Here is a 27,754-nt window from a genome sequence, read left to right on the forward strand (position 1 = left end):
CTCTATTCTGTCAAATTTGGGTCATTTTTTGCCAGATTATGGTACTTTTTTTGTAAAGTTCTGGTAATGTTTTTGTCATTTTGGTAATTTTTTGTCAAATTCCGGTCATTTTTAAGCTAATTTTGATATATTTTGTCCACAAACCTCAGTTTTTAGTGATGTTAATCGTCTTTGAGTTCTCATTTTTCAGAAGTCTTGTTTTTATGGCTTTTATTTCATATGTTTTCTCTTAACTTCCATTGCTTTTCCTATAACTTTTGAGCTCTTTATGTATGCAATCTCTTGTCATTCTCTTTAAGTTCCCTTTGTCTTCTCTAGTATTTCTCATGTTTATTCCCTTGTATTAATCTATATTTACTTTATACAAGTAGTTTTATGCCGTTTAAAAATTTGTTTCTCCCTTTAATATAAATAGAATTAGCTTTTAAAATGTTCAAAATATCAGTTTATGGCTCAAAAGTAGCTTGAAAATGACAAAAAATTGCTGTTAATGCTTGAAAAATGTACAAAAAATTGCTGTTAATGCTTGAAAAATGTACCTAAGTCAATTTTACCTCTAAAAGCGTCCGGAGATAGCCAGATTGTATTTTTGGTTAAGATAAAGTCATAGGTGTGGCCCATAACTTTATTTATAAGACTTCATAGTACAGATACAGTTCACATCTTCTGTGACTGGCTTACAAAACAGTCCCTAGCAGAGTAGAGTCCACAGAGATGTACAAGTCATCAGAGTTGACTAACATGACTTCTTTCCCTCGGCAGAATCGAACGGCTGAACGAACATCTCCTGAAGGTTTGGGCGTCGTGGTCCGCCTGTGCTGTCTCTGCAAGCGACACACCACACACTCTGGAAGGAGAAAGAACAAGATGTCAGGTTCATGCAGAATCGGCCTCATATTGAAGGAAATGTGCTCAGTTGTGATGTGTTTAAAGCTCTGTTTATTAAATAAATAATTGACGAAAAATTTTATAATTATTATTTTGCAGACACCAAAGTAGTTTATCTCCGGAGAGTCTTTTAAGTAAAATGGACTTAGAGTATTTTTATGGCTTATTTTGCATTTTTTTGACAAAATGAGAAAAAAAAATGTATATATATATATATATATATATATATATATATATATATATATATATATATATATATATATATATATATATATATATATATATATATATATATATATATAGGTAAAATGTTTAAAGTTCTTAACAAACAGAAGAGGAATCAAAATGATAAAAAGTTGATTGAGTAAAAGGCGAGTCATAATGAAGAAGAGTTGAGATGCTGAGTAAAAGAAATATAAAAAGGGAGAGAATAAGAGAAGTTAATAAGGGAGTAAAAGATGAGTCAATAGAAGGAAGAGATTGAAGGAGAGAGAACAAAAGAGAGAAGTCGGAATGAGAAAGATACTGTTAGGGGAGAGAGAGAGCAAAAGACAAGAGTCAAAATGAGAGCATAGACGTTTAAACAAAGTTCTAAATAATAATAAAAAACAACAAATGAAACAAATATATCAATGGGAGAAGCCTGAACAACACACAGAAGTCTACAAAAACAGAACAGAGAAGGTGAAATCTATGTTAGCCAAAGCAAAGATTACAAAAACTACAAGACATTCAACTAAGATAGGCATTAGAGACGTTGTATATGGTAAAGGCAAGGGGTCAGGAGTCTTGTAAGTGTTCTGGGGGAAGAAATCGACCCTTAGTATACTCGAGAACAGGTCACTTAAACCCTATCCTGGCCAGACGCCTTGTATGAATATTACGCACTGAGGAGGAATTGAGTGGCTGAAATAACATGGAACCGATATATATGGAGACAGACTACCATACGAGGAAGAGAGGACAAAATGAGAGGGAGGTAAGAGAAAGGAGGAGGAGGAGAGAAAGATGATGTTTGGAGGAAACGGAGAGAAGGAACGACAGGAAGAAGGAAAAATTAATATACGTAAAGGAAGAGCGGAGATGGAGGGGGAAGACGACGAAAGAGGAGGGAGGAGGAGGAGGAAGAAGAATGAAAGCCATGGAGGGAGGAAGGTAAGGAGGAAAAATTAGTGCGGGAAGGATTTTTTTGGCTGACGAAAGGGAGAGAAATTATTGAACCTAGGCAAGGATTATAGGTGGAGAGAGAGAGAGAGAGAGAGAGAAAGAGATTCTGAGCAAAAGGAAGAATGCAAAGAGAGAGGAGGGAGGGATGAATTCAAGGGAGAGGAAAGGGAGGAAAAGGAGAGGATGATGGAGGGAAAGAGATAAAAGGATGTCTTGAGTGAAAAGAGGAGGAGGAGGAGAGATAAAAGGGAGGAGACGATATGGAAACTGAGGAAGACGAGAGAATTTTAGGGAGGGGAGAAAACATACGTGAAGGGAAAAGGTGTGGAGATTGAGGAAGAATGGAGGAAGAAGATGAACAGCAGGAGGGAAGAGTCACCACAGTCTGGCTCACCCCATAATGTACAGTATAGACCCTTGTTGACAAGAGGAAAAAATCAACAAAATTATGAGAAAATTATTGATGAGAATATGTACAGAAAGATTATTATCATGTGGATTATTATGACCTCTGCTGTTACGTGCCGGCCTAAATAATTTAATAATCACAGCACTGCCTTCACACACACACTCACACCTATACATAACTAACTAGCGAATGAACTAACTGATTAACTACGTGTGATGACTGCTCACTAACTAATGACTCAATGAACTAATAAGCTAACTAATGGATGAGGTAACTGATTAACAAACTATGGGTGATGACTGCTTACTAACTAATGACTCAATGAACTAATAAACTAACTAATGGATGAAGTAATTAACTAGCTGACTGACTAACAGGGGCACCATAACTCAATATAAGCTGAGGTCAGTGCTCTCAGATGTTTCTGCCCCTCTCATCAACTGTAAGTTCTTGGCACCGAAAAAGGATCACGTTACCACCAGGGCCAGTCAGTAAACTACCCCAGGTCAAGCCAGTAAAATTTCCACATATCCCCTGACTGGAATAAATGTGAATGACTAACACCTTTGATATCTAAAATGATTCTAGCACTGGGTAGCAAGGCCGAGTGATGAAAGGCACTAATATATACTAGACAGGAATGCAAGGAAGGCCAGTGTGGAAGGAGTTCCTTATCTCTTGTCTTCAACCCCGATGACCAACTACATGATTTCCTGCTCAAACTCAAGACCAAAGCTGAAGAGAAAGGAGCAGGGTGTCCCGCTGTAGCTGATATGGAGCAGAATAATGATAAAATTGATAATGGTAGTGCTTCTACTTCATCCGTGGTTGCATCCGTCACCGGAAAGCCTAAATTCAACTGTTTCTATTGTAAGCGAAACAGTCACTTCGCTGACTATTGTAAAAACGCCAGGGAGATCCGAAGGCAGAGTGCAAAGGGGGACACGCAGGAGTTTGGAAACGCTGCGCCGTCCATTCCTCAAGCCGTGCCGCGGGTAACAACACTGGCAAGTACAGTCGTTCACGGCACTAATGGCCATGGTACTGATGAGTGTTTCTCTGGGACAAAATTGAAGAAGCAGCGGGCAGGTGGGCATGGAAAGGGTTTGCGTTCCAGGGAAGCCGAATGCACTCCCAAAACTGACCCGGGGTAGGAACCCAGCCAGGCCTTCAAAGAAAATGAGACTGCAATTAGGCCTGACGATAGCACCTTAATAGAGTCTGTGGTGCAGTCAGCCTAACATTATGGCACTTAAGAGTAAAATTGGGTCCTTTGAAAGCTTCCTTTGCCGACAACCTCAGCGCTGCAGTTGATGTGTTGTCAGATGTAGCTACCTGGCTTTAAAATAAGCGTTGCATGGAGGTTGGTAGAGCCTTCGAGCCTCTGACCTAGACCTTTGTGGCGTGACCGGCGATAGTCTCAATGTCCTTGGTACTGTTTGTTTACCTGTGAGTTTAGGCAAAAGACTTGTTATCATACACTTGGAGTTTTACGTGGCGTCAAACTTTTCACTGCCATCTGACGGTCTTTAACTATTGTCGTCACTGAGGTCCAACCGCATGGTAATAGCCCCAGATATTAATACAGTAAGGTGGTTTCAAGGGAGATGTTATAGGGCCATGGATAAACCTGTCCTCTCCCCGGGTAGGAGCCATGTCTACCTGGTCCCGGTACACGGCCCACAATTCTGCCTTCGCTAACATCCAGGGAAAACTAACTAAGGGAGTTGTCCATACGCCCGAAGACTAGGCCAAGGCAATAAAAAATGGTGTTGTAACAATGCTATGTCCACCCATTATAGTTACATGGCCTGCGACTGTGCCTTTGGCTATGCCGAGGGTAATATAACGAACGAGGGAGTCGTCATTACACCCATCGACTACAAGGAGGCCACAAAATCTCCAGTTGTAATTAGTTTTCCAGGGATTAGAGCGACGCAGCAGGACTTCCTAGACTACTGTGCCCTTGGATTATTCATCACCAAATGTAAGGCACCGGGCACACCACCTTCAAAGACTGCCGCAAGATCCTGCATCGTCTGGGGTCTGGTGAAGGGGCCTGCTCATATTATCAAACACTGTCACACACACACACACATATGTATTGATGAGGCTTTCCTAGGAGTTTTTGGCATTTCCAGGGGTAGTTTTGTGACACCTGGTGGTAGTTTAACCCTTCCTCTGTACCGTGAACCTAAACACACAGATTTGATATGGCTTTCATAGGAGTTTTAGGCATTTCCACAGGTCATATCCCTGAATATTTTGGCTTTCCTTGGGGTAGGATTACACACACACACACACACACACACAGATAGATAGATAGATAGAGGGGGTGGGAGGGGAATCAACCTCTCTCTCTCTCTCTCTCTCTCTCTCTGTCTTCCAAGAACAGGAGAGCATTGATTAGTGCATTCCTGAAAAGAGAGAGAGAGAGAGAGAGAGAGAGAGAGAGAGAGAGAGAGAGAGAGAGAGAGAGAGAGAGAGAGAGAGAGAGAGAGAGAGAGAGAGAGAGAGAGAGAGAGAGAGAGAGAGAGAGATCTCTCTCACTCTCACAAGAACAGGAAATCATTGATTGGTGCACTGAAGGGGAGAGAGAGAGAGAGAGAGAGAGAGAGAGAGAGAGAGAGAGAGAGAGAGAGAGAGAGAGAGAGAGAGAGAGAGAGAGAGAGAGAGAGAGAGAGAGAGAGAGAGAGAGAGAGAGAGAGAGAGAGAGAGAGAGAGAGAGAGAGAGAGAGTCACACACACACACACACACACACAAACACACACACACACACACACACACACACACACACACACACACACACACTTGATTAATGTCTCACTAGCACAAGGGAAGGTACCGAGAGACTGGAAGAGGGCTAACATCGTCCCAATACATAAAGGAGGAAGTAAGGAAGACCCGCTGAACTATAGGCCAGTGTCATTAACAAGTGTAGTAGCAAAGATGTTTGAGAAAATTATAAAAAAAAAAACAGATGGGTTGAGCATTTAGAAGAAAACAGTATATTAACAAATAGCCAATTCTGATTCAGAGGAGGACGGTCTTGTGTAAGTAATCTGATCAGCTTCTATTTAAGAGTAATTGATATAGTACAGGAAAGAGACGGTTGGGCAGATTGTGTGTACCTGGACTTAACGAAGGCGTTTGATAAAGTACCACACCAGCGATTTATATGGAAACTTTATCATGTTGGAGGTCTGGGTGGTTCAATATTGGATTGGATTATGGACTTTTTGACGAAGAGAGAAATGAAAACAGTAATCAGGAACAATAAATCAAGCTGGATGATAGTGACGAGTGGAGTCCCTCAAGGATCGGTGCTGGCTCCGATTATGTTTGTAACTTATATTAATGACATGACAAAAGGGGTGACAAGCTATATGAATATGTTTGCTGATGATGCTAAAATAATGAGGAGGGTGGCTAATGAAGAAGACTGTGTAGCCCTGAGCCAAGATCTCGACAGAATAAGCGAATGGTCACGCAAATGGGAAATGACATTCAGTACAGAAAAGTGTAGCGTGATGGAGTTTGGTAAGAGCAGCAGACGAATATCGGGGAACTACTCTCTGAGTAATGAAAGAATCATGAAAAAAACTGAAGAAAAAGATTTGGGAGTGATCATAACAGACAAGTTATCCTTTGGAAAACATAGACCGGATAACTGGGGAAACATACAATCTTCTTAGAAACATAAAAGTAGCATTTACATATTTAGATGAAGAAATGGTGAAGAAACTAATAACATCAATGATATGCCCAAGACTGGAATATGCAGCATTAGTGTGGTCACCTAGATTGAAGAAAAAACTAGAAAGTTGTAAAGAATACAAAAAAGCAGCGACTAAATTACCGGAAACTCTGAGAGAACATACTTATGAAGAAAGACAGGAGAAATTAGGACTAACAACACTGGAGAGCAGAAGAGAGAGAGGGGACCTAATAGCATTGTACAGGATACAAGAGGGATTGGAGAAATTGGACAGGGAAGACCTAGTGGTACGTGACAGAAGTGTGACAAGAGGCAATGGTAAGAAATTGAAGAAGAGCGACTGTAGGAGAGACACCAAGATATACAGTTTTCCATACAGAAGCATAACAACATGGAACGGACTGACAAGGAGACTGTGTGTGCAAAAACAATTCATGAATTTAAAGCCAAACTGGATAATAAGCATTATGGAGACGGGACAGCACGAGCCTAGTACGGTTCTTTTCCTGTATTTCACAACTAGGTAAATACACACACACACACACACACACACACACACACACACACACACACACAAGGCTCTTTGTGTCGTCAACTCCCTCCCTCCTGCTACTGACAGTCTCCTGCCTCTGGGCATGGAATAAAAAAAGGGTACAAACATTTATAACCTGGTCTTTGGTATGCATTATTTCTCACTGAATTTAAGGTATTTTTAACAGTTATAATATGGATGTTTGAAAAGCCTCTCCTAGAACTTGCCGGGACTGTTTTGTGATGGTGGTGATGGTTTTACACAGCCTCGGTGCCAAGAAATGGAGAGTCACACATGAAAATCAGGATAATCTATTCTGTGGCCTTGAAAATAGTTATATAGGAGCTAGAGACGCTTATAAATATGGGCCATGAACTGTCTTGTGATGGTGGTGATAGTTTTACATGACCTCGGTGCCAAGAAATGGAGAACCACCCATCAAAACCCAGTTCATCTACTCTGTGGCATTGGGAAACGGTCATATGGCCTCGGAGGTGTAGTAAACGCAAACGATACTATCAAATTTACATTTAAATGCTTATAAATTGTGTTTTCAACTTGAAATTTAACTTTGAGAGTAAGAGAAGCCAACTCCTTCATTCCAGAGAATGGCAAGCGTGTTTTTAAGAGGAGTGGGCCAGGCAGCCTGTGCCTTCAACACAGCAACACCTTGGATCTCTTCACATTTCATTCCTCTTTCCATCATAATAAGAGACAATGGCACTATGTAACGTTCCTAAAACCATAATTACTTTCTCTCTGCTTTTTCTGAGTGGTTAAGGTGTTTGCTAGAATTGAAAGTATATGTATATTTTTTCAGGTGAGCTGTGCTGGTCTGGGAATGAAACGGACTATAATAATTATATAGTGAGAATAATCTTTTGTTTGTGTGTTGTACTGTTCTGGTAAGTGTGGAGTGAGTTTTCCTGTATTTCCTGAGCCAGTGCTTAGTGTGGCCTGCCTGTCCCTTAGGGGAGGTGACCTGACCCACACCACGCCACACCACCTCACACACACACACTACAAACAAAAGGAATGTTCACTGAAACAATACCAGACGAGGGGGACAGACGGAGGAGTGTGGAAAGTAACAGGAAGAAGACGGAGCTGTACATGGAAAAAAAAATGGAGCATGTAATGTGACAGGAAGAAGACGGAGGTGAACATGGGAAAAAAAGAAGGCAAAGAATTTATCATAAAAGAAACTATTGTAGGAATAAACTGAACACAAGAAGGAACAAGGAAATTATTGATAAATGAACACTCACCAGTCACTCCTGTGTACCACCCTCCTCCCCCTCCTCTTGTTGTTGTTGTTGTTGTTCTCGTCCTGCAACAAATCAGGTTAGGAATTAATGGACTGTGTAAACACTGATCCTTGGTGCCATAACAATAGTACATTCTGTTCACATCCTAACAGCACCATTAAAACCCTGAGCCTGAGCCCTGCTGTAACATGGCTAAGTCCTTCCCTGCCATGCTACCCTCACTCTTGTAACATATCCCAGCACACTTATCAACAGCTGGGAGGCCTTGGCTATTTCCTCCTGCCTAGGACTTGAATGCCTTAAGGGCATCATAGTGAGGGCTGAATAACAGGAAGAGAAAATGTCTATTATTTCCCCAAAAAAGTGTACAAGTTCTTTTTTATGCAACAAGATGATGCTATTGATAATGTAATACCTATCAAACTGTATTTTAAGTTCCCAAAAACCAGTAGAATGGGGAGGGACAGAGAAAATGACTATAGAGGTGAGGGAAGAGAGAAAGAAAGGGAAAGAAGGGAGGGACAGAGAAAATGACTATAGAGGTGAGGGAAGAGAGAAAGAAAGGGAAAGAAGGGAGGGACAGAGAAAATGACTATAGAGGTGAGGGAAGAGGGAAAGAAGGGAGGGACAGAGAAAATGACTATAGAGGTGAGGGAAGAGGGAAAGAAGGGAGGGACAGAGAAAATGACTATAGAGGTGAGAGAAGAGAGAAAGAAAGGGAAAGGGAAAGAAAGGAGGAAACAGAAAGAGGGGAGAGAAAGGGAGCATGAGGGAAAGGAAGGGAGAGAAAGAAGGAAAGGGAGAAGGGAAGAACGAGAAGGGAGAGAAAGAAACATTAGGGAATAAATAACAGGAACTGGGAAAGACAGGAAGAAAGAGGGAGGAGGAGGAGGGAGATAAGAGAGGGGGAATGAAGGGCGAGAGAGTAGGGGAAGAAAAAGGGAGAGAAAAGGAAACATGGAAATATGGAAGTGCAGGCATCAGAAAGCCTATTGGCTCATTATAAGGTCGCCCGCTTGTGTGATTTAACCTGCTCGACTGCCACTTGGGGCTTGGGGAGCAGATGAAAGCACCTCGATATTGAGGAGCAGATGAAAGCACCTCGATATTGGATAGCAGATAACAGCACCTCGATATTGGGGAGCAGATGAAAGCACCTCGATATTGAGGAGCAGATGAAAGCACCTCGATATTGGGGAGCAGATAACAGCACCTCGATATTGGGGAGCAGATGAAAGCACCTCGATATTGAGGAGCAGATGAAAGCACCTCGATATTGAGGAGCAGATAACAGCACCTCGATATTGGGGAGCAGATGAAAGCACCTCGATATTGGGGAGCAGATGAAAGCACCTCGATATTGAGGAGCAGATGACAGCACCTCAATATTCAGTTTATTCCCGACGCAGCAAAGTGACGGTCGATTTTATATTTGAAGGAGTTGATGGTATTCGCATTTACTACTTCTGAGGGAAGATTGTTCCAGTGGCGGATGACTCGGTTTGAAAAGAAACTCCTTCCAATGTCTGTGTTACATCGACTTGACTGAATGGGTAAACCGTTATTTCTAGTTCTTAGTTTGGTTTGCAGTTCAAAGAATTTGGAGTAATCGACATTATTGAATTTTTTCAGGTAATTGAAGACTTGAATCATATCCCCTCGTAGGCGTCTTTTCTCCAATGTAAAGAGATTGAGTCGCTTGAGTCGTTCCTCGTACGGTTGAGCCCTTAAGGTTGGAATCATCTTTGTTGCGCGTCGTTGAATCCTTTCCAGTAAAGCAATGTCCTTTCTGTAATTAGGAGACCAGAACTGTACAGCATACTCGAGGTGCGGTCTTACCATGAAATTATACAAGGATAGCATCACGTCTGGCGTTTTACACTCGAAGTTCCTCGCTATGAACCCGAGCATAATGTTGGCTTTGTTGTAGGCTTTTCCTCCTGCATCGCCTGCAGAGGTTTCCCATTCATGATGTATGTGTGGTTACTATTTCTGGATCCAATATGCATGACTTTGCATTTGTCAACATTAGAAGACATTTGACATTTTTCCGACCATTCTATAATGTGATTGAGGTCTTTCTGAATGATTTCGCAGTCGGTCTTTGTGAGGGCCTCTCCACTCACCTTGGTGTCGTCAGCAAATTTCGATATTGTGGATTTCAGTCCTGATTCTAGGTCATTGATATATATGATAAAGAGGATGGGTCCCAGCACTGACCCTTGAAGCACTCCAATATTGACTGGAAGCCAATCGGAAGGCTGTCCGTTGAGTAGTACTCCTTGTTTTCTGTCGGTGAGCCAATCTCTTATCCACGCGATCAGATTGGCTCCAATGCCCGCCGAGTGCAGTTTCTTAAGGAGTCGCTCGTGCGGTACCTTGTCGAAGGTTTTCTGAAAGTCCAGGTATATAACATCACTGGGGGTGTGGGCATCCCAGTTCTTATATATACCTTGGAAGAAGTCTAATAAATTCGTTAGGCAGGAGCGCTTGTTTCTGAAGCCATGCTGGGTGTCAGAGAAGGGATGGGAAGGATTGGAAAGGGATGGGAAGGATTGGAAAGTGGTGGGAAGAGAAGGGATGGGAAGGGAAGAGAAGGGATGGGAGGGGAGGGGATGGGAAGAGAAGGGATGGGAAGGGAAGAGAAGGGATGGAGAGGGAAAGGAAGGGATGGGAAGGGAAGGGATGGGAGGGGAAGGGAAGGGAAGGGAAGGGAAGAGAAGGAAAGTGAAGGGAAGGGATGGGAAGGTTTTTGAAGGGAAGAGAGGGTTAGGGAAGGGAAATGAAGGGATGGGATGGGAAGGGATGGGATGGGAAGGGAAGGAAAGGGAAAGGATGGGATGGGAAGGGAAGGGAAGGGGAAGGGAAGGAAGGAAGGGATGGGAAGGAAGGGAAAGGATGGGATGAAGGAAGGAAGGAAGGGATGGGAAGGAAAGGATGGGAAGGGAAAGGAGGAAGGATGGGAAGGAAGGGAAGGAAATGAAGGATGGGATGGGAAGGATGGGAAGGAAGGAAAGGTATGGGATGGGAAGGAAGGAATGGGAAGAGAAAGGATGGATGGGAAGGGATGGGAAGGAAGGAGGGATGGAAGGAAGGAAGGATGGGAATGGATGGGAAGGAAAGGATGGGAAGGAAGGATGGGAAGGAAAAGGATGGGATGGGATGGGAAGGGATGGGGGAAGGAAGGAAAGGATGGGAAGGAGGAAGGAAGGAAGGGAAGGAAGGAAGGGATGGAAGGAAGGAGGGAAGGAAGGATGGGAAGGAAGGAAGGATTGAAGGGAAAGGATGGGATGGGATGGGAAGGAAGGGATGGGAAGGAAAGGATGGGAAGGAAAGGAAGGAATGGAAGGAAAGGATGGGAAGGAGGGGGATGGAAAGGAAGGAAGGGAAGGGATGGGAAGGAAAGGATGGGAAGGAGGGGATGGAAAAGAAGGAAGGAAGGGAAAGGATGGGAAGGAAAGGAAGGGAAGGGAAGGAAGGAAGGATGGGAAGGGAAAGGATGGGAAGGAGGGGAGGGAAAGGAAAGGAAGGAGGGAGAGGAAGGAAGGGAAAGGAAGGAAGGAAGGGATGGGAAGGAAAGGATGGGAAGGGATGGGGAGGGGATGGGAAGGAGGGGGCTGGAAAGGAAGGAAGGGAAAGGATGGGAAGGAAAGGGAAGGGAAGGGATGGGAAGGGAAGGGAAGGGAAGAGAAGGGAAGGAATAGGAAGGGAAAGGAAGGGAAGGGAAAGGATGGGAAGGGATGGGAAGGGAAAGGATGGGAAGGAAGGGGAGGGAAGGAAAGGGAGGGAAGGGAAGGGAAGGGAAGGGAAGGAAAGGGAAGGGAAGGGACGGAAAGGGATGGGAAGGGATGGGAAGGAACGGATGGGAAGGAAAGGATGGAAGGGAAGGAGGAAAGGAAGGAAGGAAGGGAAAGGAAGGAGGAAAGGAAGGAAGGAAAGGAAGGAAGTGATGGGAAGGAGGGATGGAAGGAAGGGATAGGAAGGGAAAGGATGGGGAGGAAAAGGGAAGGAAGGAGGATGGGAAGAAAAGGAAGGGAAGGAAGGGATGGGAAGGATGGAAGGGAAAGGAAGGAAGGGAAGGGAAGGAAAGGATGGGAAGGAAAGGATGGGAAGGGAAGGAGGGAAAGGAAAGGAAGGAGGGAAAAGAAGGAAGGGAAAGGAAGGAAGGGAAGGGATGGGAAGGAAGGATGGGAAGGAAAGGATGGGAAGGGATGGGAGGAAAGGAAGGAAGGGATGGGAAGGAGGGGCTGGAAAGGAAGGAAGGGAAGGGAAGGATGGGAAGGAAAGGAAGGGATGGAAGGAAGGAAGGATGGGAAGGGAAAGGAAGGAAGGGATGGGAAGGGATGGGAAGGGAAAGGATGGGAAGGGAAAGGATGGAAAGGGAAAGTATGGGAAGGGAAGGGGAGGGAAAGGAAGGGAAGGGATGGGAAGGGAAAGGAAGTGAAGGGAAGGGATGGGAAGGGATGGGAAGGGAAAGGATGGGAAGGGAAAGGAAGGGATGGAAAGGATGGGAAGGAAGGAGGGAAAGGAAGGGAGGAGGAAAGGAAGGGAAGGGAAGGGAAGGAAGGATGAAGGAAGGGATGGGAAGGGAAGGGATGGGAAGAGAAGGGATGGGAAGGGAAAGGATAGGGAGGGAAAGGAAGGGAAGGGAAGGGATGGGAAGGGAAATGATGGGAGGGAAAGGGGAGGTAAAAGGAAGGTAAGGGGAGGGAAAGGAAGGGAAGGGAAGGGAAGGGAAGGGAAGGGAAGGGAAGGGATGGGAAGGGAAGGGATGGGAAGGGAAAGGATGGGGAGGGAAAGGAAGGAAAGGGAAGGGATGGGAAGGGAAATGATGGGAGGGGAAGGGGAGGTAAAAGGAAGGTAAGGGGAGGTAAAAGGAAGGTAAGGGGAGGGAAAGGAAGGTAAGGGGAGGGAAAGGAAGGGAAGGGAAGGGAAGGGAAGGGAAGGGAAGGGAATTATGCATTATTTCAAAAGCCAATTGTTACACATCTTCACTATTTCTCTCTCTCTCTCTCTCTCTCTCTCTCTCCAGGCGTGACCTACCCGTCAGTCTCCTGCCTGAAGGGTGAGGCTGTGTGTGTCCCAGGATGAGCAGGCTGTCTTGCAGGGTGTGGTCGCTGGGCTCTCCGGGGCAGCTGGACGGCTCCTACGGAAAGGGAAGCTTGGGAGTAACTTTGCCCCCGAAAAAATAAAGAATCTGGGTGTTCATAACCCCTTGACTGCTGATTTCCTACAAGAATACATCACCAAGCTGCAGGAGTGGAACAAAAAGTGCCTGCTACAATTCACGGAAGAAAAATGTAAAGTCCTGCACCTTGGAAGGGGATATCCAGCACACCAATACCACATGGGAAACACTCCACTATCCACCACAGAGGCAGAGAAAGACCTGGGAGTGTATGTTACCAGGCTACCAGTGAAGGGATATCCAGCACACCAATACCACATGGGAAACACTCCACTATCCACCACAGAGGCAGAGAAAGACCTGGTAGTACAGGATACCAGGATACCAGGCTACCAGTGAAGGAAAAATCCGTGCCAATCGCAGCGGACAGGTTAGGTACCTAATCTAACGTGTCATAACCTAAACTGAACTAATGCAGGTAATTCTTTACAAGAGGTCCGCCTCCCCCTCCCTAAAATGGGGAAAATTCCCTACTCCCGAAAGTTTAGGGAAGCTTCCCGTCCTGTTATCGCCGTTTGGCGATGTGAGGAAATAGAGGAAAATGAGAGAGGGTGAGAAGTGGAGAGAGATGAGGAGAGAGGTGGAAGAGTGGAGAGGAAGGAATAAGGGAGAGGTTTACTACTGCAAAGGCCATTTGTCGTCGGGAATGTTATGACAGTACGGCGAGAGAGGTCACCAAATCCATCAGGCCGGCCTACAGTCATCTGAAGGCGTCCTTGTTCAGAGCCATGAGTGTGTCCCACACAGGAGGGAGGCGAGTACGAAGGCAAAGGGCAGACGGTTAAGGAAGTTGGTGCAGGGAAGACGTTGAGGCGGATGAACGACCGAGAGCCCGAGGTGTTTATAGACCCTGACGGTGTAAGATCCGTTGAAGTTGTGTTCTTACGTGTTATAGTGCTCCACATGTTGTACTTGTATGTACGTCAAGTAGTCGGACACCTGACGGTGTATTATAATGTGTTATACTGATCCGTGTATTGTCTTTTGTACTCGACTGGACAGCAATCAGTTATCACTGATGTATAAACGCAGTGATGAGAATAGATGATTCTCAGAGTGTGATGGTTACATGTACTTCATACTGACAGGTTTGATCCATAAAACTAGAGACCACATCAGACAGGCGGGACTTTCCTTAACAATCAACTGACTGCGGTTACACGTCCCGCGCTGCATATTTCTGACAGCTTACACCGTGTGTCCAATATATTTAAACTACTCCAACCTAACTTTACATAGCCTTCTAATGGGGTGGGGGGGCTTCACCCCTCTCGACCCCCACCCTGCTATGAAGACTGAGTGAAATTGCGTGGTTTCTGTACGTGGCAAAAAATCCCTTGAATATATTTAACCCTTAAACACATAACTTATTAAATTATACACCAACACATGCGGGGGTCCTTGCGGACCCCAACTTTTAAAAAATGAAAAAAATACTTCTAATTGTATTTTATTCAAACTAAAAGCAGCATGGGCAATGGCAAACTTAATCCTGTTTCTGGAGAAACAAATATATGTAAAGATTGATAAGTAAGTATTAGATTGGATAGCCCCCAAAATCTCCAAAACTCATGAAAAATAATACACCTGTTCACAATACATTTTGTATCAGGCCCTCCCATGCAAGTACTCCCATGTAGCGTGTCCCAAGTACAGCCTGGGAGTGTGGGATGCAGCTGATGTACCCCTAGCATTCTGGCACCCCTGCTAGTTCTGAGGCAAGCTATCAAAAAAGTTGATATTTTATTAGTGCAAAAAAAAAGTCTTTGGATTATTTTTGTACAAATGTACATTAGTACAGTTGAAATTCATAGAAAATTATTACTTACATTTGAGGAATTTGCAGAGAGCCTCCTTATACAAGTAAAGCACACACTGCGGCTTTTCCTAACATCATTCCGCGGACACTTCCTGCACCGTACTATGCAGGAGCTGATATTGAACAACACCGCCTGCTCCATTGCTCCATTAGGACGCTGAACATCAATGGGGATGTTGCAGACGGTGGATATGAAGGATTGCAAGGGGAACTGAGGTGAACCAGTTCTCCACAGCTACGTTCCTGTTGGTGTTATGATATGGTCTACGGAGTCAGCTCCTTCGTCAGGCAGTGTCCCAGGCCCAGGTTTCCTTGAGCTGGTGGATCTCCCTTCCCCAAGTACGGTTTTGGCCCCAATAGGTACTCCCTTGTGTTGTCAGCTATAAGGACAAGTTTCAGTCCATACTTGGTAGGCTTATTGGGAATGTACATTTTGAACGGTCAGCGCCCGTTATATATATAAATATATATAATATATATATATATATATATATATATATATATATATATATATAGATATATATATATATATATATATATATATATATATATAGATATATATAGATATTTTTTTTGGGGGGGTGGACTCACGTAATACAACGTTGTATTACGTATACACATACGTGGGGTCGAAACGGGCACCAATCGCTTCTACACTGGACACGGAAAGAGCGAGAGCTGCATGCACACAACATCGATAACATCAAAGAGAACAGAAAAGCTATCAGACATCACAGCTGTCTGGCGTCAATGAGGCGGCTGTGTTACCATTGAGAAAATATAGTGGGGTCCGATCCGACCCCCGGATGTGTTTGAGGGTTAAACACTGCAAGAAAGTGAACACTGTGCAGTGGCTACTTGAAAACTGAGCAAACACAAAATCTTTCTCACTTTTGAATATAAAAATTTCACTCCTGGCAACCTCTGTGGTGTTGGGCTCCAAAACATACTTTTCCAAGAAAAGGCATCATCCATGTTGCAGCTTGCCCCTTAAAAAAAAAAAAAAAAAAAAGCTTATAAGAATAGTGCCATCACTCTCTTAATTAGTCTTTATCCCAATTCCTGATTCAAGCCGTGAAAGGAAACATATAAATCCTTAAATATATATTGAACAAATAAGTAAAAATATACAACTTTACGAAACAAATAAGTAGAGTTTTTACAGTAAACTGGTTTATGAAGAATTCAGCCAAGAAAAACTAGACAGCAGCTGACAAGAGCATGGAAGGAGGAAGACCAAGCTTCTGTTTACCACCTCACCTGGACCTTCCAAGCATTGAGAAAGTTGAGCAGCATGACTGTGCCCATCGCACTGTCTCCCTCCTCCACAAACTTGATGAGCAGCACAGTGGTCGGCAGGTCACTGGGGGAACACAACACTGCTACTACAATGGGTCGCCTTGTGCATGCCCAGTCTCTGCCATGATGAGGTCAGTGCTGAGTCAGAGGGCAGGAGAATAGCAGAGTAGATTATTCAGTAATAATATATCCCAAAATAATGATTTTTTCCCCAAAATTTACTATTGTGTATGTACACAGCACCTCAAGTAAGCTTACACACACATGTTAGACCTTCAGTACACTCTTGTGCATCTAATAGTGACCCAACACTGCAGGAGCATATAATTTTGGTGACTTTTGTTGTTAAGGATATTCTGAAACCAATCAGAGAAAACTAATTCAAAATATCTGTACAGGAAAAGGAAAACCTGTCATATGGAAAGGCTCATATCTGAAGGAAGCAATGGCTAGGTCAGGTATTCTTCCACTTGTTGGCCTTCAACCAGTCAACATACAAGGTGTGAAGCATGTCTTACACACCACACTTTTCATCCCCTGCATCACCAGCTAACATGAGCCCTACTACTACGTACCAAATTTCCATGAAGAGTTTGACAAAGCCGGCACCCGAGAGGAAGGGCTGAGAGACGCTTCTTCATCTTGCTGTCCTTCATCTTCCACCTTTGATTAGATAGTTAGTGTAGCTTGTCACAAACAGCCTCGTAAGAACCATCAGGTCTGCTGTTGTTTGTTCTTTCTTTGTGTTCTCCAGCTCCAAGGCCCCAAGTGAGCTGTGAGTGGAGGAAACAGACATCATGCTTCTTACTACTGCACCAGACACTCAAACTTTGCATATTGAATTGCTCCAGATGCCCTGCCCCCTCCCTCACCAAGGCTTACCCTCCTTTCATCTAAGCAATCAGCTCCCTTAGCTATGGACAGGGGCTTCAGCCTAGTGTATGGTGACTATAGCTGCTGTACGTCTTCCTTCATCAGCTTTAAACTTGCAGAATATTCTTAAAGCAATGCAGAGATGCTTTGAAGGGAGGTAGACGCATCACGCCTCTTGTTACCCCACCAAGCTGTCCCGTCAGGCACCAGACATCCCATTTTGTTGTCCTGATACTTATTGACACTCTGAAAGACATGGAAATGGCACTAAGGAAACAGGTACGAAAGACTAGTTTGGCTGTGACCTGACCAACTCACACGCAACTTTCCAGACAAAATCACCCGTGCTGTTCATGGTACTACTGATCAGCACCTTCATCAGTAAACCCTGGACCAGCCTTCTTACTATTGTTTCTCTTATAGCTTACACCCTCTCAGGATGGAAGCATCAACATGTCTGGAACTTTAATGTGTAACGATTCTTTGGCAATTCCTCCTGTCTGTTCGGGAGCATGTTGTGACAATTCAACTTTATCTTCCTTTTTGATGATTTGGCACTTGGTTGTTCTCTTTCCTTACAAACAGGAAGAAAATTAATTATGCTTCTACACTGGACACTCACACTAGCACGTCCTCCTCTGTTGTGTGGGAGGTGAGGTAGCGCAGCTGTGGCCAGGGATTTGGTTGTTGTCCCATTGCTCATAGGCATTGCAGGACCACCACCTCCTGGACCAGCTCAGTCAGGAGGTTATGTCGCTCACTCTGGAGAGAAGAGTAAAAAGCAGCTTCATTTGAAAGGGTTAAACATGGTGAGTGAGGCTTTCCAGTGAACAAAATGGCTTGAGAAAGGTAATGTTCATAGAGTAGAGAAGCTCTTGTACTAGTAAAAATGGTTGCACAATGGATACAGATACAAAAATAATATAAATGGATGCATTCATTCATCGATACACAGATAGATGGATACATGAAGAACATAATTAAATATACCGCCATAGATTGATATCGATAGACAGAGATGGACAGAAAAATACTCAGGTTTGCATAACACCCCCCTCCCCCTTCCCCCCCATAAAAAAAATCAAATCAGTTAAAATTTCCCTAAAAGAACATGTTTTCTTTTAATTTATGTATATGTTGGTGGCCTCCCGAGTCTATGTTCTGGCTGATGTGTTGATATAAACAAGCTTGGGAATGATCCTTCCTTTTAAGCCCAACCCACCGCCTTATGTTGGGTTTTACTGACTTTTTGTATTTTTGTTTTTATCATTTTTATTCTTCATATTCAAAAATAAATCAGTCAAAATTGGTAATAATAGTCATGTTTAGAGAACCAAAAGGTCATTTTCTGAAGAGTATAAATTAACACAGACCAACCTGCACCTTGGATCGTGTGTGTGCTCTTCACTTTATAATAATCTTTTCACTCTAAATCACACTTGAACCTCAATTTCCTAGATATTGGATTTCCCAGTAGACAAAATCTTGGGTCCTCAAGACATGTGCCCGGCTGTGTTCAGCCTTTCCTGACCCAGTCCGGGCATCAAAACAAGTCCATCAGATTCCGTCCCCTGGTCAGTTTCTGCCGCCTGGACATATCAGTATATTGTTGTCTCATGCAGCCATGCTTTGACCTTACATTTGCAAGTAAGAAACATTATGTTCATAGGGAATCAAGTTCACACATTGTGCAACTTTATATTACGTGCAGAAATTTTATGAGGGAGCTGTTGTTCTGGAATGGCATTTTGGCTGTACCCAGCTGATTGACTATCTAGGCTGGCTCTCTCCTCACCTGTGTGGGCTAACAGGTGAACCCAACACAACTGAGACTTGTAGTGTGGAGTTAATTGGGTAGACTCACTCCACCCTTGCTCGCCTCACATGCCTAGCAGACCAGCAGCTGCTGGATCTATGCTTGTATAGCAGACTGTAGGTCTATAAACTATAGGTAGAGTATCATGAGTAGTGCTTACAGCTTGAGTGCCACAGGCAATGGAGGGGAATGATTGGGAGGGCTGGCCCAACCAACCCCCCATCCTCCCTCCTGCCAGCACATGAGGGCAGTGGTGGGCTGTAGGGGTGCAGGAACAATGAGTAAACAAGTCACTCCATGGCAGGATATTTAAAATGTCACCTCATTGCTTAATGACATATTACTAATATTATTGGCCTGGTTGTCGTAGGTGTGAGGTAGGTTGCATACCTCCAAACTTGAGGACCACCTGTAATGGCCGCAGAGAACACAGCAAACACTGCATTGCTGCTGCTGACACTGTTCACAGGTATCAACTGCTGCTTATGATTATCATTTAGTTTCTTCATTATTAAATTCTTATAGAAAAACATTCATTGGAAATACTTCACAGTAGTACAGTGTGCTTAAGCACCTGGAGCTGAAAAAAAATTGCAGACACTTGGTGTCACTGTCCATGGTTGACATGTATTGGAAGTTTTCAAATAACTTGTTTTAGTTAATTTTTCTTAAATGTGGTGCTCGGGTGTGTGGCACTGCCAGACCCAGGGTGCCAGACAAGTATATTCCTGCCCGGACTTTTGGCCTTCCCACCATTACTCCGGGAAATGGAGAGTCCAGTCCAACACTTTGTAATGGATTCTTTCAACTCATTTACATTTTAACATAATTAAAATAAAAAACAAAAAACAATAAAACTCAATAACCCCCCAAGAGAGTGTTTTTTATATTCCAGGTTTTTTTTCCTGCAAAGACAGATATAGATAGATATATTGATGATAACTGAATGTATTTATTAGAAATATGACAGACTAGCAAAAGATAGATATATTGATAACTGAATGTATTTATTAGAGATATGACAGACTGGCAGACAGATATATTGATAACTGAATGTATTTATTAGAAATATGACAGACTAGCAAAAGATAGATATATTGATAACTGAATGTATTTATTAGAGATATGACAGACTGGCAAAAGACAGATATATTGATAACTGAATGTATTTAGAGATATGACAGACAGATATATTGATAATAATGTATTTAGAGATATGACATACTGGCAAAAGACAGATATATTGATAACTGAATGTATTTAAAGATATGACAGACAGATATATTGATAACTGAATGTATTTAAAGATATGACAGACAGATATATTGATAACTGAATGTATTTAAAGATATGACAGACAGATATATTGATAACTGAATGTATTTAAAGATATGACACAGATATATTGATAACTGAATGTATTTAAAGATATGACAGACAGATATATTGATAACTGAATGTATTTAGAGATATGACAGACTGGCAAAGGCATACACAGCTAGAGTCACATATGTAAAGGCCACACCACTCACTTCTATGAGGGGGTCTGCATGACAGCAAGGGACTGGGCAGGCAAGACATGGCACTGGTCTTTGCTGCTGCGGTCAGAGGGGCTGGGTGGTGCCCACCTGTTGGGCACAAAACACAGTTACTGGCACCATACTTCCATTATCTTTAATCTAACATAACACTCTCTCTTCTACTGTTGTTGGTGTCACATCTCCATCATATCATATTTGCCACTCTTGTTTTGTACTGCTGGGGACAGAATGACATGCAAATATAGGTACATTAGAAGGCCAAAGGCATGGGAACAGATCCTTGGAGACAAAAATAACATCTCATGATCTAGGGCAAGGGAAAGATCACCCATTGAAACATTCATACTCATTCTTCATTCAAGTCTGAGAATTTTACAAGCTTTCCCTCAATTGAAAACTTATATCAGGGTATTTGTGTTACATTTGATACAACCTTTACCGTTAAATTACACTGTCCTTCAATCTTTTCTCCATTAAAAACTAAAGTATCGACTATCTTGCTAACAATCATCTCCAGTGACTTGATTATGAACCTTGCATTTCACGACAATCAAATTAATCACAATTTTTACACCACAAAGTCACCAGTGAAGGATCAACCCTCAAGGAACTCAGTCACCTGAGACAAGACTGGAATCAGCTTCTCAAGTTCCTGATTTATGGAGTATGAGACACAAGCAAACAAGGGACAAGCCTCATTCTTCAGTGCAATGTCACTGAGCTGAGCAAGACTTGCCTTACATCCAAGGGCTAACTAAAACATTAGACCAATAATGGGTTTAAAGCATGATATTAACAAGTCATGTGTGAAGACAGGGCAAAGGTGTGAGTTCACCACAGAAGGTACATGGAATGTCTCAAGCTAAGTGTATGCTTGCATGCATGTGTGTGTGTGTGTGTGTGTGTGTGTGTGTGTGTGTGTGTGCTTCAGATACTGCCTCACCTTCTCACAGGTAATTACCAGGTCCACCGTCAGCTGCCCGGCACTCACTGTTGGCTGCAAAATGCAAGAAGAGGAGCAAGTTCAGTGAGTTCAATGAAGAACACAACAAATGATTGGTAAATTGGTTGCTTCAAGTTGATGGATAAAAAACTTGATCGTTGCTAATTTACTGAAAGATCACCTACGTTAGCATTCAACAGACGAAAGTCACTACCATTCCATTTATGGAGAAAGTACTAAACATTATACGAGATGGAATATTAAAGACACCCACGAAGAACAAATTAAAGGTAACAACACTGGGGAGGAAAGTGTCTGTGGATACAATACACTAATCTAATGTTATTCTGGATGAGGAAGGAGCACTGGCTTAGCTGGACTCTGATACTAGCTACTTCACTAGTACTGGAATTGATATCAAGGGTACAAAATGAGGCTACCAATTTCTGATAAATTATATCATTCTAAACCAAGAACAATATAGATTCCTTGTCAACAAATTGTATTCTTAACCCGGGATCATGTTTCTTATTGGTCCCTCTAAGTGAGAAAAATGAGAAAAAACCATCACTCACACAAAGCACTTCATAATATATATCAAAGCATTTGTGATCAGTTTATGTATCATCTATTTTGAGGGGTTTATATCATGGCACAAATTTGGCCCGTCGCTGCCACATGGTAAAGCCACAAATTTGGCCCGTCGGTGCTACACGGTAAAGCCACAAATTTAGCCCGTCACTGCTACATGGTAAAGACACAAATTTGGCCCGTCACTGCTACACGGTAAAGCCACAAATTTAGCCCGTCACTGTTACATGGTAAAGACACAAATTTGGCCCGTCACTGCTACACGGTAAAGCCACAAATTTAGCCCGTCACTGCTACATGGTAAAGTCACAAATTTGGCCGGTCACTGCTACACGGGAAAGCCACAAATTTAGCCTGTCACTGCTACATGGTAAAGCCACAAATTTGGCCCGTCACTGCTACACGGTAAAGACACAAATTTGGCCCATCACTGCTACCGTATGTAAGCTTAAAGACAAAAACTGAGACCCACTTAATTGGCCACATAGGAATTACTATACTGTATATGGTAAAGTTTTGTAAACACAGGAGCAAATTTAAAATGGCATACTATTGAGAACACATATAACACTGGGTCAAGGCACTGACTCGCCAAGATCAAGCTGTACTTGGTAAAAACACTCTGCTAAGGACACTGAGTGAAATTGCGTGTTTCTGTACGTGGCAAAAAATCCCTTGAATATATTTAAACTATTCCAACCTAACTTTACATAACCTTATAATGGGGGGCTTCACCCCTTTCGACCCCCCCCCCCCCTCTTCTTTGGACACTGAGTGAAATTGCGTGGTTTTCGTACATAGCAAAATATCCCTCAAATATATTCAAACTACTCCAACCTAACCTTACATAACCTTTTAATTGGGGGCTTCACCCCTCTCGACCACCCTTTGCTATAAAGACTGAGTGAAATTGCGCAGTTTCCGTTTGATACGTAAGTAGATTAAGAATAGAGTAAGAAGTATTTATAAGTTATACATTACTGTTAAGTTTTCTTTGTAGGCACCCCAAAAAGTAACTCTATAATAACAGGGAATCCAAATCCCTTATAGGAGATTTAATACCTTTATAGTTTTGTATGCTTCTGCAAAAGGATTGTATTGTAAGTTTGAGCTACATGTATGTAGCTTGGAGAGGATTCCTCTCAGACGAGGGCGCTGAGCCTCAAGGAGCAATGTAGAGTTGTCAATAAATATTAAGTGCCTCCACGCGTATCCTCCAGACTGACACCACGGACACGTTCACGAGGATGGGATATAACCAGTTACTACAAGCTACACCTATTACAGGTGTGCACTGGTGCTGTGACCAGTAACCAAATGCTGTTAGGCCACAAACACAGCACCGTACGTGGCAAAAAATTCCATGAATATACTTAACCCGGTAGCAGCAGGGATCATGTTTCTTAATGGTCCCTCCAAGCGAGAAGAATGAGAAAAAATCACCCCTCATACAAACCATTTCATAATACGTATATATCAAAGCATTTGTGATCAGTTTATGTATCATCTATTTTGGGGGTTTATATCATGGCACAAATTTGGCCCGTCGCTGCTACACGGTAAAGCCACAAATTTGGCCCGTCGCTGCTACACGGTAAAGCCACAAATTTGGCCCGTCGTTGCTACCAGGTTATACTACCCTACCTAACCTTACATAACCTTCTAACGGGGGCTTCACCCCTCTCGACCCCCCCCTCTTCTATGGACAATGAGTGAAATTGCGAGGTTTCCGTATGTGGCAAAAAATCCCTCAAATATATTTAAACTACTCAAACCAAACCTTACATAACCTTCCAACGGGGGGCTTCACCCCTCTCAACCCCCCCTCTGCTATAAACACTGAGTTAAGTAACAAGGTTTCTGAACGTGGCAAAAAATCCCTCTAATATATTCAAACGGTAAATCTTGGGAATAGCGGCTCCTAGCGGGTGCGCTTTTAGGGCACTGTGTGGTGGTAATTACATTTCCAGCACGTACAACTGGTTTTGACGAGCGGACAGGCGTGTTTATGTCACAAGGGTGTATATTTCCACGCAGGCTCTTCCCTTTCTTCACCCTGGAGCTTGCAGTCTCATCGCCCATCGACTTGGAAGAAATCGTGAGGCCGGCGTGGAAATATACACCCTTGTGACATAAACACGCCTGTCCGCTTGTCAAAACCTCGTCGTAGGCGCTGGAAATGTTGTAATTACCACCACACCGTGCCCTAAACGCGCACCCACTAGGAGCCGCTATTCCCAAGATATACCATTCAAACTACTCCAACCTAACTTTACATGACCTTCTAACTGGGGGGCTTCACCCCTCTCGGCCCCCTCTCTGCAATAAAGACTGAGTGAAAGTGCGAGATTTCCGTACGTGGCAAAAAATTCCTCAAATATCTCTAAACTACTCCACCCTAACTTTACCTAACCTTATAATGGGGGGGCTTCACCCCTCTCCACCCCCCCTTTTCTATGGACACTGAGTGAAATTGCGATGTGTCCATATGTGGCAAAGAATCCCTCAAATATATTTAAACTACTCAAACCTAACTTTATGTAACCTTGTAATGGGCCCCGCAGGGGTCTGGGGTAAATTACCCCAGAGTGGGGTAATTTGGTCTTTTTTGTGGGGTAATCAGCAGACAAAGGTGGCCCCCCCCAAAAAAAAATCAATGTATAATTCTAGACATTGCATTAGGCTTTAGACGAGGGCCGCTGAATCCGTCCTTTTAGTCAACAGTTCCCTGCATAATATACCACATACAAATATATCGACACATTTTTTTTAAGTATGGGCTACAAAGCAGTTATGTAAGCCTAAGCAAAATGGGGTAAAGGAGGTGTGGAGAGCATGCAGGGTAATGAGACAACAATGGTTGGGGACTTCACTCCCTCTTCTATGGAGACTGAGTGATATTGCGTGGTTTCCATACGTGGCAAACAATGGCTGAATGTAAGGAATTTTCCTACATCTAGGTAAATGTAAAGAGTTTCCCTACATCTAGGTAAATGTAAAGAATTTCCCTACATCTAGGTAAATGTAAAGAGTTTCCCTACATCGAGGTAAATGTAAAGAATTTCCCTACATCTAGGGTATTTTTCAACCCACATAACAAAAACTGTGTGTTTGAAATGCATTTCCTGTTTGCCGCTGTATTCCCCGCACTCCCAAAGGCCGTGAGAGGAAGGAAAGAGAGAGAGAGAGAGAGAGAGAGAGAGAGAGAGAGAGAGAGAGGAAGGAATGTAAGGTAAGTAAGTGATGCGAGAGAGAGAGGGGGCCCACCCTGCCACACACCCATGGTTGGAATTCACCCCCCATGCCCACCCTGCCACACACCCATGGTTGGAATTCACCCCCCATGCCCACCCTGCCACACACCCATGTTGGAATTCACTCCCCATGCCCATCCTGCCACACACCCATGGTTGGAATTCACCCCCCATGCCCACCCTGCCACACACCCATGGTTGGAATTCACCCCCCATGCCCACCCTGCCACACACCCATGTTGGAATTCACTCCCCATGCCCATCCTGCCACACACCCATGGTTGGAATTCACCCCCCATGCCCACCCTGCCACACACCCATGGTTGGAATTCACCCGCCATGCCGTCCCTGCCACACACCCATGGTTGGAATTCACTCCCCATGCCCATCCTGCCACACACCCATGGTTGGAATTCACCCCCCATGCCCACCCTGCCACACACCCATGGTTGGAATTCACCCCCATGCCCACCCCGCCACACACCCATGGTTGGAATTCACCCCCCATGCCCACCCTGCCACACACCCATGGTTGGAATTCACTCCCCATGCCCACCCCCCCACACCCATGGTTGGAATTCACCCCCCATGCCCAACCTGCCACACACCCATGGTTGGAATTCACCCCATGCCCACCCTGCCACACACCCATGGTTGGAATTCACCCCCATGCCCTCCCCACGTTCCACACACCCATGGTTGGAATTCACCCCCCATGCCCACCCCACCACACACCCATGGTTGGAATTCACCCCCCATGCCCACCCTGCCACACACCCATGGTTGGAATTCACCCCATGCCCACCCCACACACACCCATGGTTGGAATTCACCCCATGCCCACCCTGCCACACACCCATGGTTGGAATTCACCCCATGCCCACCCCACACACACCCATGGTTGGAATTCACCCCATGCCCACCCTGCCACACACCCATGGTTGGAATTCACCCCCTGCCCACCCTGCCACACACCCATGGTTGGAATTCACCCCCCATGCCCACCCTGCCACACACCCATGGTTGGAATTCACTCCCCATGCCCACCCCACAACACACCCATGGTTGGAATTCACTCCCCATGCCCACCTGCCACACACACCATGGTTGGAATTCACCCCCAAGCCCACCCTGCCACACACCCATAGTTGGAATTCACCCCCCATGCTCACCCTGCCACACACCCATGGTTGGAATTCACTCCCCATGCCCACCCTGCCACACACCCATGGTTGGAATTCACTCCCCATGCCCACCCCACCACACACCCATGGTTGGAATTCACGCCCCATGCCCACCCTGCCACACACCCATGGTTGGAATTCACCCCCCATGCCCACCCCACCACACACCCATGGTTGGAATTCACCCCCCATGCCCACCCTGCCACACACCCATGGTTGGAATTCACACCCCATGCCCACCCCGCCACACACCCATGGTTGGAATTCACTCCCCATGCCCACCCAGCCACACACCCATGGTTGGAATTCACCCATCATGTTCACCCTGCCACACACCAATGGTTGGAATTCACCCCTCATGCCCACCCTGCCACACACCCATGGTTGGAATTCACTCCATGCCCATCCCGCCACACACACATGGTTGGAATTCACCCCCATGCCCACCCCGCCACACACCCATGGTTGGAATTCACTCCCCATGCCCACCCTGCCACACACCCATGGTTGGAATTCACCCCCCATGCCCACCCTGCCACACACCCATGGTTGGAATTCACCCCCCATGCCCACCCTGCCACACACCCATGGTTGGAATTCACCCCCCATGCCCACCCTGCCACACACCCATGGTTGGAATTCACCCCCCATGCTCACCCTGCCACACGCCCATGGTTGGAATTCACCCCCCACGCCCACAGCCTTCCCCCCACAAATAAAACATCCCTATAAGACAAAAAAAACGCCTTAAAACACGGCCGCCAGGATTAGAAGGTGGATGTCAGCCACACAGGCCTATAAAACAGCCTATATCTCCGCCCAGGCTTACCCCCGTGGCACTCCAGGCGGAAAGCAGAACGGTGAAGAGTGCCAAGTGCCAGGCAGACAGTAACAGCCTCCTTCACCATGAATAAACCGAGGAAATCACTTTATAAATCTCCGCTTCGTTTTGACTCGTCTACCAAGCAGCCATCTTGAAGGCCTACTCGTTTTAATGGTACCGATAACAGATTATTGGTACTTGTTTTGGTATCGGACCTGCTGGTGTTTTGATACCGGTATTGAATTGTTGGTTCTAGTTTGGGAACCATTAATGGAGTATAAAAACCAGTATTGGCGTATTGGTTCTGGTTTGGGTACCGGTATGCAATTATCGGTACCATGTATAGGAGATAGCAGGCCCACTCAGAATAGGTACCGGTTCCGTAGTCATTGGTACCGGTAATATTGGTACCTACCACTACTACCACTATTACTACTACT

At 44.4% G+C, this 27,754-nt stretch overlaps 2 protein-coding genes across 20 annotated transcripts in view; one reads left to right on the forward strand and one right to left on the reverse strand.

Moving 5' to 3' along the window:
• Positions 1 to 914, forward strand: part of LOC126989924 (PH domain-containing protein DDB_G0287875-like) — a 55,068-nt gene extending 54,154 nt beyond the window's left edge. For 5 of the 8 annotated variants that reach the window (XR_007743868.1, XR_007743871.1, XR_007743876.1 and 2 more), the window contains one exon: positions 763 to 914. Coding sequence is in view for 2 of the 8 variants with exons in the window: in XM_050848526.1 (XP_050704483.1) it covers position 763 (1 nt within the window). In the remaining 6 variants the exon portion in view is untranslated. The remainder of the gene's footprint in view (positions 1 to 762) is intronic. The other 3 variants (XR_007743870.1, XR_007743872.1, XR_007743873.1) reach the window with 1 other exon arrangement.
• On the reverse strand, positions 170 to 27,754 carry LOC126989925 (uncharacterized). 12 transcript variants are annotated; one of them, XR_007743885.1, is made up of 10 exons: positions 27,321 to 27,490; positions 21,463 to 21,516; positions 20,511 to 20,606; positions 17,785 to 17,924; positions 16,865 to 17,062; positions 16,251 to 16,353; positions 15,882 to 15,979; positions 13,027 to 13,129; positions 7,984 to 8,045; positions 709 to 847 (listed from the first exon to the last, which is right to left on the reverse strand). XR_007743885.1 is itself a non-coding variant. In XM_050848528.1 (7 exons), exons 4-7 carry the CDS (start codon positions 17,856 to 17,858, stop codon positions 678 to 680), a joined length of 450 nt encoding a protein of 149 aa, XP_050704485.1. In that variant the 5' UTR covers positions 17,859 to 17,924; positions 20,511 to 20,606; positions 21,463 to 21,516; positions 27,321 to 27,490; the 3' UTR covers positions 170 to 677. The 12 variants fall into 12 exon arrangements, 1 of the variants encoding a protein (XP_050704485.1); XR_007743878.1 differs by lacking the exon at positions 15,882 to 15,979 and adding an exon at positions 17,172 to 17,408 and having other exon boundaries at positions 16,251 to 16,427; XR_007743879.1 differs by having other exon boundaries at positions 16,251 to 16,427; positions 27,321 to 27,489.

The sequence above is a fragment of the Eriocheir sinensis genome, unplaced genomic scaffold, assembly GCF_024679095.1.
Source record: "Eriocheir sinensis breed Jianghai 21 unplaced genomic scaffold, ASM2467909v1 Scaffold138, whole genome shotgun sequence".
Taxonomy (NCBI): Eukaryota; Metazoa; Arthropoda; class Malacostraca; order Decapoda; family Varunidae; genus Eriocheir; species Eriocheir sinensis.

Bases quoted from the DNA above. Each gene is read 5' to 3' on its own strand.
- LOC126989925 (XM_050848528.1), bottom strand. From the start codon at position 17,858: ATGGGACAACAACCAAATCCCTGGCCACAGCTGCGCTACCTCACCTCC. The intron at 13,130-16,250 runs GTGAGGTGGTAA...CCCTTTCCGTAG, and splicing joins TCAATGCTTGGAAGGTCCAG to GAGCCGTCCAGCTGCCCCGG. The intron at 848-13,026 runs GTAGGTCACGCC...TTCTCCTTCCAG, and splicing joins TTCAGGCAGGAGACTGACGG to AGTGTGTGGTGTGTCGCTTG.